Source organism: Cucurbita pepo, chromosome LG09 (genome assembly GCF_002806865.2).
Source record: "Cucurbita pepo subsp. pepo cultivar mu-cu-16 chromosome LG09, ASM280686v2, whole genome shotgun sequence".
NCBI classification, from domain to species: domain Eukaryota; kingdom Viridiplantae; phylum Streptophyta; class Magnoliopsida; order Cucurbitales; family Cucurbitaceae; genus Cucurbita; species Cucurbita pepo.
Genome location: NC_036646.1, coordinates 2,800,997 through 2,819,138, shown reverse-complemented (window position 1 = coordinate 2,819,138; position 18,142 = coordinate 2,800,997). Strand labels below are relative to the sequence as shown.

The 18,142-nt window shown below is 32.0% G+C and overlaps 2 protein-coding genes and 2 pseudogenes across 2 annotated transcripts; 3 read left to right on the top strand and 1 right to left on the bottom strand.

Moving 5' to 3' along the window:
- Positions 1–1,147: 1,147 nt before the first annotated feature.
- Positions 1,148–2,844, top strand: LOC111802029 (annotated as a pseudogene).
- A 563-nt stretch (positions 2,845–3,407) lies between these two features.
- Positions 3,408–4,930, top strand: LOC111801484 (annotated as a pseudogene).
- A 3,854-nt stretch (positions 4,931–8,784) lies between these two features.
- Positions 8,785–10,551, top strand: LOC111802027 (F-box protein CPR1-like). The gene is made up of 2 exons (XM_023686287.1): positions 8,785–9,726; positions 10,543–10,551. The coding sequence occupies exons 1-2, from the start codon at positions 8,785–8,787 to the stop codon at positions 10,549–10,551; spliced, it is 951 nt and encodes a 316-aa protein (XP_023542055.1).
- A 561-nt stretch (positions 10,552–11,112) lies between these two features.
- LOC111801788 (annexin D3-like) lies at positions 11,113–14,893 on the bottom strand. The gene is made up of 6 exons (XM_023685944.1): positions 14,622–14,893; positions 13,823–13,968; positions 13,097–13,324; positions 12,053–12,265; positions 11,868–11,957; positions 11,113–11,464 (listed from the first exon to the last, which is right to left on the bottom strand). Exons 1-6 carry the CDS (start codon positions 14,812–14,814, stop codon positions 11,261–11,263), a joined length of 1,074 nt encoding a protein of 357 aa, XP_023541712.1. The 5' UTR covers positions 14,815–14,893; the 3' UTR covers positions 11,113–11,260.
- Positions 14,894–18,142: the final 3,249 nt, after the last annotated feature.

Sequence of the window (18,142 nt, the reverse complement as noted above, 5' to 3'; positions counted from 1 at the left end):
AAAACTCACCGGGTCAAACCTATTCCAATAAAAGGACCTGAAGAGTTCTTTTATGCTANGAGATGGAGGAAGGAAGGTTACTTTTGTTGAACTTACTTCGTACGCGTATGATCGGTTGAAAGTTTCCTGCAAGAAAGGCAGGTTTGTTGAAAGTTTCCTGAATCCAAAACAATGGAAATTTCGAAGTACAAAAATTAAGAACATCAGACTATCTTGCTGTGTGGCAGGACATATTAAAGTTACAGAAGCTGGTGAAGATATTCAAGAAACTATGGATGTTCTTGTTGATGATGGTCTGGATCCTATGTCGCAAGAGTATTCGCTTATAAAATATAATCTCCTTTATGTTGGGAACTTTGCTAGGTATTATTTCACTTTCCATGTGACTCTTTCATAATGTTCTATTTTCCTAATCAAAAAATGGTTTCACATATATAGGTANTTCCAAGATTTGTGGCTAAGCTCATGGCTTGTTTTGTCTATCGCACGATAAGGATGTTTTCCTCTTTAATCTGACGACCAAAGAGTTTCGTAAACTCCCTCCATCCATTCTTCACTATATGAAATCTGTCTATAAATCTCATTATTCTGCCTCAAATGCTGTTGGATTCGGATCGTGGTGAGTCCGAATGAAGTTTTAAGGAAGATCAACGAGAAGCCATTGTTGTTTGTGAGTTATGATGAACTTTTAATGCAGACCAATGAAGGAAAATTGATTTTTTACAATATTAAAACTCACCGGGTCAAACCTATTCCAATAAAAGGACCTGAAGAGTTCTTTTATGCTACTCTTTTCGACCCTAGTTTAGTATCTGTGAATATGAATTATAAGTTTAGATAAATTTAAATTTGTTAGGTTTATTCTTTATCCCGTTACAAATTATTATGAACTTTTATATTATTATTATTATTATTATTATTATTATTATTTTAATATTAAAAGCATATTAGTAGTATTTGCATGAGATTTTTAAAAAAAAAATTATATATTTTTTTAAAATTTTATTTAAATATGTTAAATGAATAAAATTATTTATTTATATTATAAAAATTTCACGTCTCGTATCGAGTGAAATTCAGGAAAGGGAAAGGGAAAGGGAAAGGGAAAGGGAAAGGGAAAAGAAATGAAAAGCTCGCTGTTATTCCCATGGCGGTGTTCTCTCCCAACAATGTACGCTCCTGCTCTACTCTCTACCTAATGGACCACCTCCACTTCTCTGACTACAAGCTCTGCGGCTTCTTCTGCTCTACCTCCAGGTACGCGTTCTGATGTTTTGGATTAGAACTTGGATTACTATTTTGCACAATACTTCTGAAGCTTCTCCTAATAAAAGGCTTTTTTAACTTCATCAAGTATTTAGGACCTTACCTAGTATTGTTAAGTCAAGCAAATCTGACTATACAGGAATGAAACCGGAGGATGATCATACTCAATCGGGTATTTGGGACATAATTAATATACTGAAAGCTCTTTGCCCCTTGGATCTCTTTCACATCTTGGCATTTGATGTTGCTGCTTTGTGATCTGCATTGACTGCTCCACTAGATTTAGTCAGGTTGTATTTATCAAGAGCAACCCTGATCGTTGTTCCATCAAATCCAGTTGATCACTGGAACACTCAAATCCAAAAACATGTCAGCCCTGGTCAGTTAATGGTTTATGTATGGACTGATCACAAAAAACCATCTGCACATTGTCTAGCATGGGATATGATGTTGTTATTACCACATTTAGTATATGAATGCAAGTGCATTGGCATAGGGTCATTTTAGATGAAGGGTACACCCTTGGCTCTAGTCTTAATTTGACAGACAAGTTGCAAATGCCTATTTCATTGGTCTCTTCAAATCGCTGGATACTAACAGGAACTCCAACTCCTAACGCACCTAATACTCAGCTTTCACATCTTCAACCATTATTTAGGTTTCTTCGTGAAGAAGCCTTGGTCAGAATCATAAGTCATGGGAGGCTGGTATTCTCAGACCCTTTGAGGCAGAGATGGAGGAAGGAAGGTTACTTTTGTTGAACTTACTTCGTACGCGTATGATCGGTTGAAAGTTTCCTGCAAGAAAGGCAGGTTTGTTGAAAGTTTCCTGAATCCAAAACAATGGAAATTTCGAAGTACAAAAATTAAGAACATCAGACTATCTTGCTGTGTGGCAGGACATATTAAAGTTACAGAAGCTGGTGAAGATATTCAAGAAACTATGGATGTTCTTGTTGATGATGGTCTGGATCCTATGTCGCAAGAGTATTCGCTTATAAAATATAATCTCCTTTATGTTGGGAACTTTGCTAGGTATTATTTCACTTTCCATGTGACTCTTTCATAATGTTCTATTTTCCTAATCAAAAAATGGTTTCACATATATAGGTATTACCTGTGATTGCACCTTGTAGGCATCTTTTGTGCCTTGATTGTGTTGCTTTGGATAGTGAGGGGTGCACTTTCCCTGGATGTGGTAAGTTATATGTGATGCAGACTCTTGAAACCTTAGCTCGGCCTAAAAATCCCAACCCGAAGTGGCCTGTCCCTAAAGACCTGATTGGGTTGCAACCATCATATAAGCAAGTAGGCTGACTATGAGAAATAGTTACTTCTAAATATTTGCGTTCTAACTTTATCAAAATCTGATCAGGGTGTGTGATATTTACAGGATGACTGGGATCCTGATTGGCAATCAACGTCCAGCAGTAAAGTTGCATATCTCATTCAGAGACTGAAAGCTTTAAGCGAAGCAAATGATAAGATTCCTTTGATCCTTCCCTCTTCATTGCCTAATATGACACATTACTACAGGAAACTGACCACACAAGAACCATCGCTTCAGATCATGAAGTAATCAGGGAGAAAGTTCTTTTTTTCTCTCAATTTCTTGAGCATATACACGTCATTGAACAAATATTTTTTTTTTAATCTTTTTAATTCCAGGAATTTTCTACAACATTCTGTACTTAACACCATTTTCTCNAGGAAAGGGAAAGGGAAAGGGAAAGGGAAAGGGAAAGGGAAAAGAAATGAAAAGCTCGCTGTTATTCCCATGGCGGTGTTCTCTCCCAANATTTGCTGGGATGTATAGTCCAATGCATGCTAGTAATAAGGTAGGTATGGCCTTCAGTTCTATAATTTTCACACGTGTGTTGATATATAGGTATGATGCTTNAACAATGTACGCTCCTGCTCTACTCTCTACCTAATGGACCACCTCCACTTCTCTGACTACAAGCTCTGCGGCTTCTTCTGCTCTACCTCCAGGTACGCGTTCTGATGTTTTGGATTAGAACTTGGATTACTATTTTGCACAATACTTCTGAAGCTTCTCCTAATAAAAGGCTTTTTTAACTTCATCAAGTATTTAGGACCTTACCTAGTATTGTTAAGTCAAGCAAATCTGACTATACAGGAATGAAACCGGAGGATGATCATACTCAATCGGGTATTTGGGACATAATTAATATACTGAAAGCTCTTTGCCCCTTGGATCTCTTTCACATCTTGGCATTTGATGTTGCTGCTTTGTGATCTGCATTGACTGCTCCACTAGATTTAGTCAGGTTGTATTTATCAAGAGCAACCCTGATCGTTGTTCCATCAAATCCAGTTGATCACTGGAACACTCAAATCCAAAAACATGTCAGCCCTGGTCAGTTAATGGTTTATGTATGGACTGATCACAAAAAACCATCTGCACATTGTCTAGCATGGGATATGATGTTGTTATTACCACATTTAGTATATGAATGCAAGTGCATTGGCATAGGGTCATTTTAGATGAAGGGTACACCCTTGGCTCTAGTCTTAATTTGACAGACAAGTTGCAAATGCCTATTTCATTGGTCTCTTCAAATCGCTGGATACTAACAGGAACTCCAACTCCTAACGCACCTAATACTCAGCTTTCACATCTTCAACCATTATTTAGGTTTCTTCGTGAAGAAGCCTTGGTCAGAATCATAAGTCATGGGAGGCTGGTATTCTCAGACCCTTTGAGGCAGAGATGGAGGAAGGAAGGTTACTTTTGTTGAACTTACTTCGTACGCGTATGATCGGTTGAAAGTTTCCTGCAAGAAAGGCAGGTTTGTTGAAAGTTTCCTGAATCCAAAACAATGGAAATTTCGAAGTACAAAAATTAAGAACATCAGACTATCTTGCTGTGTGGCAGGACATATTAAAGTTACAGAAGCTGGTGAAGATATTCAAGAAACTATGGATGTTCTTGTTGATGATGGTCTGGATCCTATGTCGCAAGAGTATTCGCTTATAAAATATAATCTCCTTTATGTTGGGAACTTTGCTAGGTATTATTTCACTTTCCATGTGACTCTTTCATAATGTTCTATTTTCCTAATCAAAAAATGGTTTCACATATATAGGTATTACCTGTGATTGCACCTTGTAGGCATCTTTTGTGCCTTGATTGTGTTGCTTTGGATAGTGAGGGGTGCACTTTCCCTGGATGTGGTAAGTTATATGTGATGCAGACTCTTGAAACCTTAGCTCGGCCTAAAAATCCCAACCCGAAGTGGCCTGTCCCTAAAGACCTGATTGGGTTGCAACCATCATATAAGCAAGTAGGCTGACTATGAGAAATAGTTACTTCTAAATATTTGCGTTCTAACTTTATCAAAATCTGATCAGGGTGTGTGATATTTACAGGATGACTGGGATCCTGATTGGCAATCAACGTCCAGCAGTAAAGTTGCATATCTCATTCAGAGACTGAAAGCTTTAAGCGAAGCAAATGATAAGATTCCTTTGATCCTTCCCTCTTCATTGCCTAATATGACACATTACTACAGGAAACTGACCACACAAGAACCATCGCTTCAGATCATGAAGTAATCAGGGAGAAAGTTCTTTTTTTCTCTCAATTTCTTGAGCATATACACGTCATTGAACAAATATTTTTTTTTTAATCTTTTTAATTCCAGGAATTTTCTACAACATTCTGTACTTAACACCATTTTCTCTGGCCAGTTAGCCATTGCCGGCATCAAATTTGCTGGGATGTATAGTCCAATGCATGCTAGTAATAAGGTAGGTATGGCCTTCAGTTCTATAATTTTCACACGTGTGTTGATATATAGGTATGATGCTTGGATGTATAGTCCAATGCATGCTAGTAGTAAGAAGTATATATCATATATGTATAAAGTCAATAACTAAAACATGATGTAATACTTTTTGTGGGGAAGTTAAATCTGCAAAGCCCAACACAAAATCTGTCAGTTGCAAAAGAGCTGAATGCTTGTCAAACTCTTTGGCATGTGTCAAAATATGTACATAAAACTTACGCCTAGTGCTTTTGTAGTCTAAAAGATTGTAATTTATTCCAGCTTTCATTTGGAAGATGTGAATGCTATCTGAGGAGAAGGCTAATTCATGATATATTGAATCTTGGTTTCCTTCCCATATCTTCATCATGCATTTTGAACTTGTAATCCAACTAATTGTATGCATTTGGCTCTGACGGCTTAGAAGATAAAGCATTAAGAAGTAATCCATTTTAGTGGTGCTTTACTATTTTTCCTTTTTAACTGCTCAGTATATATGATTTTAACTCCCTCAATTATTTTATGCCTTTTTTTTTTTTAGCATGGAGGAACAAGTTATTAGTCGAGCTGATCGGATGTGTGCTATTGGTCGTATTCACGTTGAAACCTTGGTAATGCGTGAAACAATTAAACAGCAAATGAGAGAGTTTGTAGAGGTATATGTTCTTTAAATAGCAGCAAATGATGGATATAGATATGAATTGAATTGAAGGTTGGGGTTTGTTTTGTTTTACATGACCATAAAATATTTAAATCTTCCCAATTTTTACATCATCTATTTTACTTTTACATCATCTATTTTACTTTTACATCATCTTTGCATGTCCCAACTCTGTCTAACCATGCCCCAACCATGCATGTCCCCAAGTTGCTAGTTTTTACAAATGTGGGTGTTTTAAGGATAGCCCATTTGAAGTGGTTACCTATTTGCGCTTTAATTATTTCATTTCTTTTTGTCTTTTTTAGAATATGGGGAGAAATAGTGTGAATTATGTGGGTGTGCATGTAATAGAAGTGAAATCACCGACCAAATCTGTGAGAGAAGGACCGAAGATGACAGACAGACATCATCATTACAAAAAAACAGGGCTTACAAAGAGTGGTAATCTGTTTCTTTTTTCTTTTCATAAATTTTTTTAAAAAGAAATTATAATAATAATAAGAAACCATTAACTTTTTTTTTTTATTTTTTTTTATTTTTTATAAGTTTATTATTTCGTATAAGAAGAAACATAAAAAAAAGAAGTAAAATATAGAAAAAAACATTATCAAATATTTGTAAGACTATTACTTTTCTTTTTTATTGTTGTTATTGTTATTTTTGTATTATGTAAATTTGTTAATTTGTTACTTTTTATTTATTGTCTTAGTTATTAGAAAGGTTTTATTATTCTTTAGCCAATAATGATAGAAGAAACCCTACCTATATGTATTCAATTTTAGTAAGTTTATTAATTGTTATTATTTTAATATTAAAAATTACCTTTAAAATAAAAGGTAATTAATAAATATTAAAATTATATTAAATTTTCTAACCCACGTAAATATAAATAAACAATGTTTTTAACAAAAATAAAAAAATATATATTTTATATTGTTTTGGTTCAATTAGTTTTTTGCTTTGAATTTTTTTCATTTTTTTTAGTATCCAAATTATCCAATTTTAAAATTAATTCATTTACTAATATGAATATAGTTTTACAGTTATAAATAATACACAATTTTCTTTTATGGAGAAAGTTTAAATTTAAAATTAAAATTTTTAATTTATAATATTCAAGCAAATAAATACCGCCTCTAACGGTCGCAGGTTCTGATCGAAAAATTGAATGTCATTCGCTTCAAAATTAAACCCCGTTTTCCCTTACAGCACAATTAGTTGATCGATCAATGACCTAAAAAGATCGATCAATGACCTAAAAATCCATAAAATCCGACCCAACTTTATTTTTTTTTCAATTTAAAAACCTCGTAAATTTTGTTTTAAAAATAATAATAAACTCATTCTTATTACCCATTTTGATTTTTGGTTTTCTAAATTTAGATAAATGAGACCCATCTAATAATCATTTAAATCAGATAGAATTTGACCAACAAATTAAATATTTTTTTAAAGAGGGTTGAAAATGATAAAAGAGAGGAATAAGTCCAAATTTAATTATATAAAACTCTCAAATTTAATTATGGAAAAGGGAAAAGCAATCACATCCATTTTTCCATTGATTCATATAAAATAAAACACTAACATATATATTTAAACAAACATAACATATATATATTTCCCCTTTTTTTTTTTTTTTGAAGATAGAAAAAAAAAACTACAATTCATCCTGAACCTTCGAAGAACTTGGACAACTCTTTCTAAGCTCTAGCTTGCAATCGATCAAAGTCACAGCATCCATATCAAAACATAAAATAATTTCGAATAATTGGCTATCGCGCAATCTCAATAGCATTGTTTACATCAAGGAAATTGTAAGATGTGGTGACAATCGGGTTAAGATTGGCAGCTTTGAAGATAGCTAATATATGCCTAAATGTGGAAGCTCACACTTGAGAGTGTGGAAACGTCTGAAGCAAACAACCCTACTCATCCAATTTCCATTACTCGGTCACTGTGGAAATGTCTAAACAACAGTAGACATCTACTCACCACCCAAACGAGAAAGACAGTGAGAAAACCAATGAAGTTCCGGCAAAGCCAAACCTTACAAAATTGACGTCGAAACCTTTGATTTACGCAACGAAAATAATCCTAGAGACCTTTGCACACACCAGAGGTAGATTTCGACGTTGCTTACACGTCGTACACCGTCAAGTAAGGGAGACAGAACGTCGGATTTGAAAATCAGGTTCTAAGACCTCCAATAAAATCTAGAAACTCACATTGGTTAAGAAGGTGCAAATTATAGGGGTTCAGTTGGGTTCGATTAGCAATTTAGGTCGGGTTAAGTTAATTTTTTTGAATGCATGTGTATTCGATTTGGATTTCGAATTCATTGGACAAAACTTCGGATTTGACCGGAATAAAACAATATTTCTAAATTATATTGGTAATTTGTTGTTTTAGTAAAGCTATGTATGCTGGTTCAACTTGGTAAACACTTTTTTTTTTTTTTTTATAATATCTTTTTTAGTTTCTTTTTTAGATTTTATTATGTTGTTTGGTTTCTTTTATATTAAATATTTTGATATTTTATACTATTTTTAAATAAATTATTTAATATGAATAAATTAACCATTTTTTTTAGTTTTAGGTCATAGGATAACGACTTTAGTTCAGTAAAATAAATAAATAATAAATTAAAGTAAAGAAGATAGAGTTATTATTATTTAATTCAATAACATATGATAATCTATTCCTCACATACTTAATTTATAAGATTTTAATTTTGAATATAAATAATAAATTGCAATAATATAAAATAAATCAATCATTAATATGAATATTGTAAATATAGTATAAATTTAAACAAAGCATGATTAAAAAAATAATTAATATGGTCGATTAACACAAATTTCAATTTAGTAAATTTTATTTAATTAAGATTTCAATCCGACATTAAAAATAGATTTGATATGCATTCGTAATCTTTCAGAAATTATTTTGGTGGCAAATATGATTAATAAATCTATATATAAACAATACGTTTCACTATTTTCTTCATCCTCGTCTTACTTTATTTCAAAATATACACATTATTTGGAATCTCTTCCCGAGGTCTTTCATGGCAACTCTAAAAAATCTCCCTACAGAATTGTTGATCATGATCCTATCGAGTCTTCCGCCAAAGACTTTGTCCTCATTCAAGTTAGTTTGCAAATTCTGGTATGCTCTGATCAACGATCCTACAAATTATTCTCTTCAACATAAGTCTATTCTTATTAAGCATTTCCCTTACGAGGCTAGATCATCTAAACATATACACTATATCCTCAAGTTTTCCCATGACCTCGATCGACCTCTATCTATTATCAATTTCGACTTGCCATTTGATAAAGATAATCCGTTTTCCAAGATTTGTGGTCATTCTCATGGCTTGGTTTGTCTATCGCACGATAAGGATGTTTTCCTCTTGAATCCGACGACTAGAGAGTTTCGTAAACTCCCTTCGTCGATTCTTCACTACACTGGACCTGATCATGAACTTCATTCTTGGAACTCAAAGACAGTTGGGTTCGGATACGATTCCAAATCTAGAGATTTGAAAGTGGTTAGGGTGGTAGAATTTGTGCACATATACGATTCAGATGGTCCAACTAGAATGGAAATTTATGATTTGAGAAAAGATAGATGGAGGGAAATTGAATCCCCTCTCCCTTACCATTTAATGTCCATTTGTTCTTTTGATATATATCATGAAGGAAAATATTATTGGCGGTCACGAAATATAATAGGAATTGATATTATACATACGTTCGACATGAGCGAAGAAGCTTTTGACGAAATTTCATTACCGGACAGTTTATCGTATGAGGATAACGTGTATATAACTATTGGGATTTTGAATGGAAACATTGTTATATTCCGTACATTTTACTATGAAAATCCAGAGAAGGAAAAGGACATATACATTTGGGAGAGGAAGAAGGATGAAGATGGTGTTGTTTCATGGTCAAAGCTATTCACAATTGGTCCGTCATTTGGAATTCTGAGGCCATTGTTGGTGGTGAGTTGGGATGAACTTTTAATGTATACCAACAAAGGACAATTGATTTTTTACAATATTAGAACACATCGGGTCAAACCTATTCCAATAAAAATATCAAGAGGCGAGATTTATGCAACATTTTTCGACAATAATTTAAGATATGTGAAAGAAGGACCTAATATGTTATATCAATTTTAAGTTTAGATAGGTTTATTTTTTATTTGTTACAAATTGAGTTTTATATTATTATTATTATTATTATTATTATTATTATTATTATTATTATTATTGTTATTATTATTATGATGATGTTAGTATTAACAAATGAGTATAAATGAAATTTTTAAAAAAATTGATTATAAATGTTATAATTTTTTCTAAATTATTTTAAATATTAATGAGATAAAATGAAGAAAAAAAATTATACTTTTTAAATTTATTTAAATATGTTAAATGAATAAAATTCTTTATTTATATTATAAAAAGTTCCTAAATTATTTAAAATTCGAAAAAATGTATAATTTGATTTAGTGTAAAAATATTTCTCTTTTTGAAATATATATTAGTAATAAATGGATATGTAGTTTATTCGGTGCGGATACTTGCATGGATGATGCATGCTTTTCCAAGCTAACTTTTCTGTGTGGTGGGAGCTCCAAAATTTCTGAAATTTCTCTCGTGTGTTGTCATCCGCGGATTCAACTCTTTCGTCAAAATTTCTAGATTCCTAAACCAATTTCAATTATTTTTTATTTTCTTTAAAATTTTATAATTTTCTCTACCCAACTTGAATTAACTTAGTTGGTTCATGACAATGGTAGACTTTTAATACAGGTTTACTAAAGTATTTTTCTCATAATTTTTAGTGAATAATAGTAAAAAATAATTGAATCTGTTAAAAAACTAAATTCCAGAAACAACTCTCAAAATCGAAGAAAAACAGTAATCAAGAACGGGAAAATTATATTTTTCCTTCTTTCTCGATTTTGATGGAATTGAGTGATTCAAAAGCCGAGAATGACTCTCTCGAAGCCACGGAACAATTCTTATGAAAAAACTCTATCTAAATTCCAACTCCAAATGGGTGTTTAGAGTGGATTTTGACTTTCTTTTTTAACTCTCTCTCAACCATCTATGTGTTATAGTAGATTTGTTAGTTGTTCATCCTATTTGGTATTAGAAAAAAAATTATTAAATGTCGTTTATCCTAATTTCGTGATCGTTCTCCCCTTTGGAATTATTAGAAAAAACAACAAAAATAAGGATGAAAATAATGAACCATTCTGAAAGGTACAAGCCTCAGGCTCGAAATCAGAGCCAAAATCCAACCCATAGGCCTGTAAGTGAACCAACCTAGGTTCAGGAGCCCATACCCAACATTTTCTTATTTCTTGATAAAGAGGGTAAAAAATCAATCTTCCAAACGTATATACAAATATGAAGAGGTTAGTTCATTCAAAGGCCTACAGTAACACTCAACAAAGCCAAACAAGGAATTTGCAGTGAGAAAGAGAAAGGCAAGAAAGAAGCAAAGAGAAGTTGGGAAGAAGAATCAAACTTTAGCTCCAAGTAAGATCATCAACATGTCCTTGTAGTCCCCAGATGTGTCACCAATCACGTCTTTCTCGAGGTTGCTTTTGAACATCTTCGAATACTCCTCTCTAATTTTCATTGTGTCTATCTCTGCTCGACTTACGATGGCTCGGGTTAGAGAATCTTCATCCGTACCAAGCCCAACAATGGCCTTGTTGATTACCTACCCAAAAATTTCATGATCAAAATAAAGCTTGAACTTAAGCTTAAAAGTTCAAGAACCAAAATGGAACGAGTTTAAAATGAAACAATCCTAACGTTATAAGAATCACTTGTGATTTAAATCGGTAAACTTTTTGTATCGAGGGGTTATTCTAAGTTTTGTTCGTTTTTTTTTTATTCCTCCATGAAATGAATTTTTTAGAAAAAAAAATTTGAAAATAAAGGGTAAAACAACTGTTGTCCTCTTTGAAATTTCTTTTTTCATGCTGCTTCCTTTTAAGGTTTTTAAAACTCGTGTGCTAGAGAGAGATTTTCACACCCTTATAAGGAATGTTTCGTTCTCCTCTTCAATCAACGTGGGATCTCAAAACAACCCTACAAGTGCGAAGGAAAGAACCTCTCACCTTTGCAAAGTGTTTTTCAGGACTGTCAATGCACCAGACGGCCATTTTGAAGAGAGATTCTAAATCACTGGTTCCACATTTCATAATGTCCTGTAAACGAAAAGCATATCTTGAACTTCCAAGAGGGTAAATGAAAAGACAAAAAGAAAGGGAAAATTTAACCATTTGTTTATTAAAGGCTGAACCTGATCAATCGGGTTTCCATACTTTTGCTTATAGCATGCAAAGGTTGCTCTAAGTTGAAAGAAATTCCTTGTGCTGAGTATCCAAATGACGCCGTTGCGGTTGATTTGCTTCACTTTGATAGCATCGTGTAATAAATCTGCTTCTGAATCGGCAACGAAACTTTCCACCACCTCTTTATCATGCCTGAAGGAACTCACCAAACCAACTAGAAGCTACACAATATCCAAAACAAAACGTTTTTCAAGGTTACAAGTCCCTGGAATCTCTGTGCTGAGAATTGCAACCTCAACAGTATATAATGCATTTGGCAAGAAGAAAAATGAATGGTCTCTTAAAGTTTTACAAAGATATTTGACAAGCATGTGACATTCAATGAAGCAAAATGGTTAGCCTAACCAAAACACAATGTCTCAAATAGCCACTAACTTCCGAGCAACTTATCTAATATCAGTTTGGTAGCACCCAACGCTAATGGCGAAAGGGTAACAAATATTGTCCGTTTTGGCCCGTTATGTATCACCGTCAGCCTTACAATTTTAAAATACGTCTACTAGGGAGAAGTTTTCACACTTTTATAAGGAATACTTCATTCCCCTCTCCAATCGACGTGGGATTTCACAGTCCACCCCTTGGGGCCCAGCATTCTCGCTGGCACACCGCCCACCGATTGGTTTTCATACCATTTGTAACTGCCAAAGCCCACTGCTAGTAGATATTGTCTGCTTTGGTCCAGCTTCATGATTTTAAAACGCGTCTACTTCCCTAGTTTCCCCCACAATTATAAGGAATCTTTTGTTTCCCTCTCCATCGACGTGGCAGTTTCATTTCATTTTTTGCTTTTGAGAATTTTGTTTGCTAAATGACAGTTTGTTAAAACAGGTATTAGAAAACTACGGTTTCAGAATTAAAATTTTGCTAAGATTTGGAAAATATTTCCAAAACGTGAATCATAAAACCAAAAGGATTTTGAGCAGCCAACATGCTTAACATTATAAAAACCAAGTCAAGAGTTGAGATTATGAGACAACTTTCAGGCATTTTACCTTCCTAAGGGGCATGGAGACGGTTGAGAAAATGTCTTCTTCAAGCGAGCAATCATAGAGAGAACAGTAGGCCTGCCTTACTGCCATCAGATGGTGAGGGGATGTGGCACAGGCAATCTCCACTAATACTTGAATCTCATGGATGCCTTTCTTGTATGACCTCAAAGCTTCATGTGCCATTCTTGCATCCCTCTCAGCAGGATCATATGCCCACAAAACCGCCGCTTTCTGCTCATAAAAATCTTTAGCTAGAGATGGATAAGGAAAAAAATGTACATGTAGGTATAAACTGGCTACTCAATTTCAGCTTTTACTTTTACTAGAGGTTGAGGTTGCAATTGCCTCTAGACAATTGGAGGAACTCACGCTTATAAACACTATGGTCATAGTGATTGGCTATCATCCATGGATGTAGTTTTTCTCTCCAACCACGTAAATCTTTATGTCTCTTTGTTTAATTTCTATTTGTGGGTGTGTGAGTGCGATTGATCTTACTTCCACTTTCGCTACAACAATTAAATATAAAAATATTTTGGTTGTTGCATTCCGCTACAATAAAGATTGTGGCATCCAAGCACAACATCAAACACAATGGGAAGAAATTTGTTTCTTCATATACCAATGAAACTCAAGACTAGAAATCTAAGTAAGAATGAAGTGTTGATGGGTTATGAATGTGAGGAGCAATGGGAAATGACATCTTTTCTGCAAATGTAACAAACTTACTCTAAAATCACCAGAGAGTTCAGAATTGATGCGATCAATGAGGGACTCATTGTAGAGCTCGAAATAAGTCTCTCTAATTGCTTTCCTCTGGGCAGCATTTCTTTGTCCTAATATCCTTATCAAGGCTTTCTCATCGGTTCCCCATCCTAACTCATCATTAGACAAATAAAAAATTAATAAGAACAACATTATTTTAAAAATTAAGAGGGAGTTGAAATGATAATTAATGTTTTATCGCCCTCTTTCAAACTAAACTTTGAAAAAGAAAAAAAAAAAACTGTTTTCAATTATTCTAAAATCCTTAGAAATTCCAAAATAGTTTCCACAAATAAAAAAAAATAAAACAGACACTGAATGAGAATAAATAGGAATTCTGTCTTCGCTGATAAACAAGGAAGGCAGCTAAATAAAAGCCAAATGGATGAATACAGCAAATAATCCAACACGTGGCACTATACAATTGGTCATCCCTGATTAAATAAATCATACAATGGAAAATAATAAGCAGAATTAAATATTTATATTTAATGTCTAAAAATTGAAGATAAATAAATGAATCAATCAATCAAATAAGATGAGGAAAATAAAACTGCATCCAAGCAATGAGCCGAAGAGTTCAACAATGTCTTGAAATCGAAAGAAGCGGATGAACTCTATTCAAACAAAATCAACGCATTGGACTCAGTTTTCAGCAGAAAAATCAAACTCAAACAAAAACATACGGAATCCACAGATAAATTAACGAAACATCGCGAAAGATAAATAAAATCAAAATGTTGAAGAGTTCATCGAAATCAACCATCGAAAGCTTTCTTGAGAGTATCGCAGTCGTCGGCGGGAGAAGGAACAATCTCCGGCACTCTCACAGTTCCCATATTCTCCGTCAGAAACCTCTCCTCTTCCGACGAGAAAGAATGACCGGAATCCGATTTCGACGATTTCGACGATTTCGATTTCTTCCACGAGAAGCTCTTGAACGAGAAACTGCTCATTTTCGGAGCTTTGTAATTGCTAACTGATAATGAAACAAATTTTCTCTCTGTTTTCCGTTTCGTTTTTTCCCTCTCAAACTTCGCTACAACGCAAAATAGCAGATTTTGTTTTCGCCTTTCTGTTTTTTATTCCATTTGACGAAAATACCCTTTCACCCCCTTCTGATTTCGACTCCATTTCTTAGTCTTTGCAAAGAAGGGCTTGCGTAGAATTTTCTTTCTCTTGAGCCCTCAATGTCTTGGAAATTACACGAAGCGGCCGTGTTTTATGGGATATTACGATGGGTAATAATTTAGTTTCTGTATAGTTGTGTACTAAACTGCAAAGAAAGTGACAGGTTGGATGCCCACGTTTTTCTGAAGGTTTAAATTTGGGTCCCAACAAGAAAAAATCAACGATGGAGATGTTTTTATTCAGACGTTATCATCAACGGCTGACGTTGGCGCCAGCTGTACTGAGTTGATGTTGGGACAACAAATTGTAATAATAACAAAAAAAAAAATCCCATTTTCATAAAAGAAATTCTGTTAAATTATAAAAATTATCAAATTATTTCCTCAATTACAAATATTTATATTTTAAAAAAATAATATTACTCTTTATTTTTTTATAAGCATTTATATAAATATATTAAAATATCAAACAAAAAATTCACGTGATAATAACCTAAAATGACCAACGACATTAGAATATCTATTTTGATCAACGTGTTTAATTTTAAAACATTATTAAAGATTAAAGATAATATTAATTAATTATTTTTAAAAATATATTTTTTAAAAATAATAATATATGTGTTTGTAATTGGCAAATTATTTCCATTTAAATATGTTTTGGTCATTTTTATAGGTATTTTTTTATTTTTTTATTCCATTTGAGTTTTTTTTTTATTTTTTTTCTAGTAAATATTATAATGTTATTCAAAACACATAAGAAAATATAATAGTAAATTTATACTTTTAATTGAATTTTAGGATCCGTTAATTTCAAATATAATCCTGCTCAAAATAATTATTATTATAAAAAAAAATTATATATTTGTGGTTGTTAGGCATGAAATTAATTATTATTATTATTATTATTTTGGATATTTTACATTTCATTATTTTTGTGGTTGTTAATTATGATGATTTTTTCTGGACCCTTATCTTTAAACTTGAAAAGATGTTCACTTTATCATTTATGAATTTATTATCCAAATTTTAAATAAATAAATTTGAAAATTATTTAAAATCTTTAAATAAAAACNTAAAAAAAAAAAAAAATATATTTTTGTCGTTATCGAAGACGGAATTTTAAGGTAATTGCAAAATACAATAAATATTAATTAGTAAAATATATATTTATTTTTAAACCATGTAAATAAATATTTTGAAAAATCACCTCCTAAAATAGTTTAAAATTTTTTTAAAAAAAATTGGAGAATAAAATAATAAAAATTAGTTATGGAATTAAATAAATATAAAATAATATATGAATACATAATTTTACCCAAAACAAAAATATATTTTTTACATTTATTAGAGAATTCACGAACCAGTCCCATCTATAAAATTTAAATTTATTCGAATACAATTCAACCCAAATAAGTTCACAATCTAAATCAAACGGTACGGATTGTATTGAGTTGATCGAGATTTTTCGAGTTATTCAAATATCGGAGCCAACGATATAGAAGCAGATAAAATCTCCCACGTGAAAACAACTAGTTGAATGGATAAATTTGGAGCAACCCGAACTTAAATTTCGAAGCAATAAATAAGAAAATCCAAATAAATATCTTTTGCTGTGTGAAAAGTATATAACCCAACATATCCCACGTGAAGCTCGAGCGCACCTTGTTTGGAGTTTTCTTAAAATTTTAGAAGTATTTTATAAAATTTATAAAAAGTAATAATTTAACTTAATTTAAAAAACTAAAAAATATATATTTTTAAAAAAGTATACCGACAAAGGATGATTCACACTTGACAGAGTGAACCAATAGAAAATAATTCAAATATATAAATAAATAATATATTTTAATTTTCAAAATAAATTAAATAAAAGAAATATTTTGACCAATAAATAAATAAGTAAATAAATCCTGCCTTAGCCATTATATTATTTTCAATATAAATGAAAATATCAAAATATTTTAATAATGTGACATTATTATAAAATTAATAAAACTAAAGTTTGACAAATGATTTTATGTTTTTTTTATTATATATATTTTTTTAAATGACATGTATCTCTTATAGTTTGCGTGTGAAGAATTTAAATTTGTATAATAAAATAAATAATATGAATGTTTGGTAGATAATTAATATAAAAATTCATGCATGATTCGCATGATTTTTTTTTTTTTTTTAATTTTTACTTAAGAAGGTATACCTATTTTAGATAATATTTTTAAATAATTGTTGAAATTTATTGATAAATTTTAAAATGTTAAATTATTTTTTACTTGAACACGTGGGAGTTACCTTCATAATAAAGTTAAGAATTACGAATAAAGTAATTTGAATGAATATTTCATATAATTTTTTAATTGTGATAATTGGTAGGTAATTAATATAAAAATTCATGCATGATTCCCATGATTACATGTGAGAGTTACCTTATAAAGAAGTAATTTGAATTAATATTTCATATAATTTTTTAATTGTGACAAATTTTTTTATTCAACATGTGGAAAGGAAATATTGGATTTTACTTAATTTACTCAATTATAAGTCTTCACGTGAAAAGAATATATAAAAAAATACTTGAAAATCAAAGCATATAATTTATAATCAGATTTTATGAAGAAAAAAAATGCAATAAATTAAAAGGTCAAAGTCTACTTTTATGATATTTATTATTTTATTTTGCTAATTTTTATTCTAAATTAAGTAGGTAAAAAAACTATGTCGTAGGGACATAGACTCATTTTCATCCTACACGTTCAGATTTTATTTTGGCTATGAATGAGCGTCACCTTAGTCTGATCGGTCTCCTTCGTTTCGATTTTCATAATTGGATTCAAGTGGTTTAGGGGTTTTCGGGATTGAGGTCAAAATTTTGGACCACTTCCTAGATTTACTTTTCAAAGTTCGTCAAAGTAAGATTTATGGTGTTTATCGCTTTGTACTCACCCTATGAGGGTGTTGTTGTTCAAAATGCATCTTTTTCATTCTACAACTCAGTTTACATTACTCATTCTCACCGACAGAGCATTCGTCTCTACCACTGGCTCTAAATTGTTGATGCATCGGTCCTTTCTGGCTAGATCCATAAAATCTTAATGCATTAAAGGAAGGACTCATCTGAAATAAAGAATACTGATATTGCACTCTACCACAT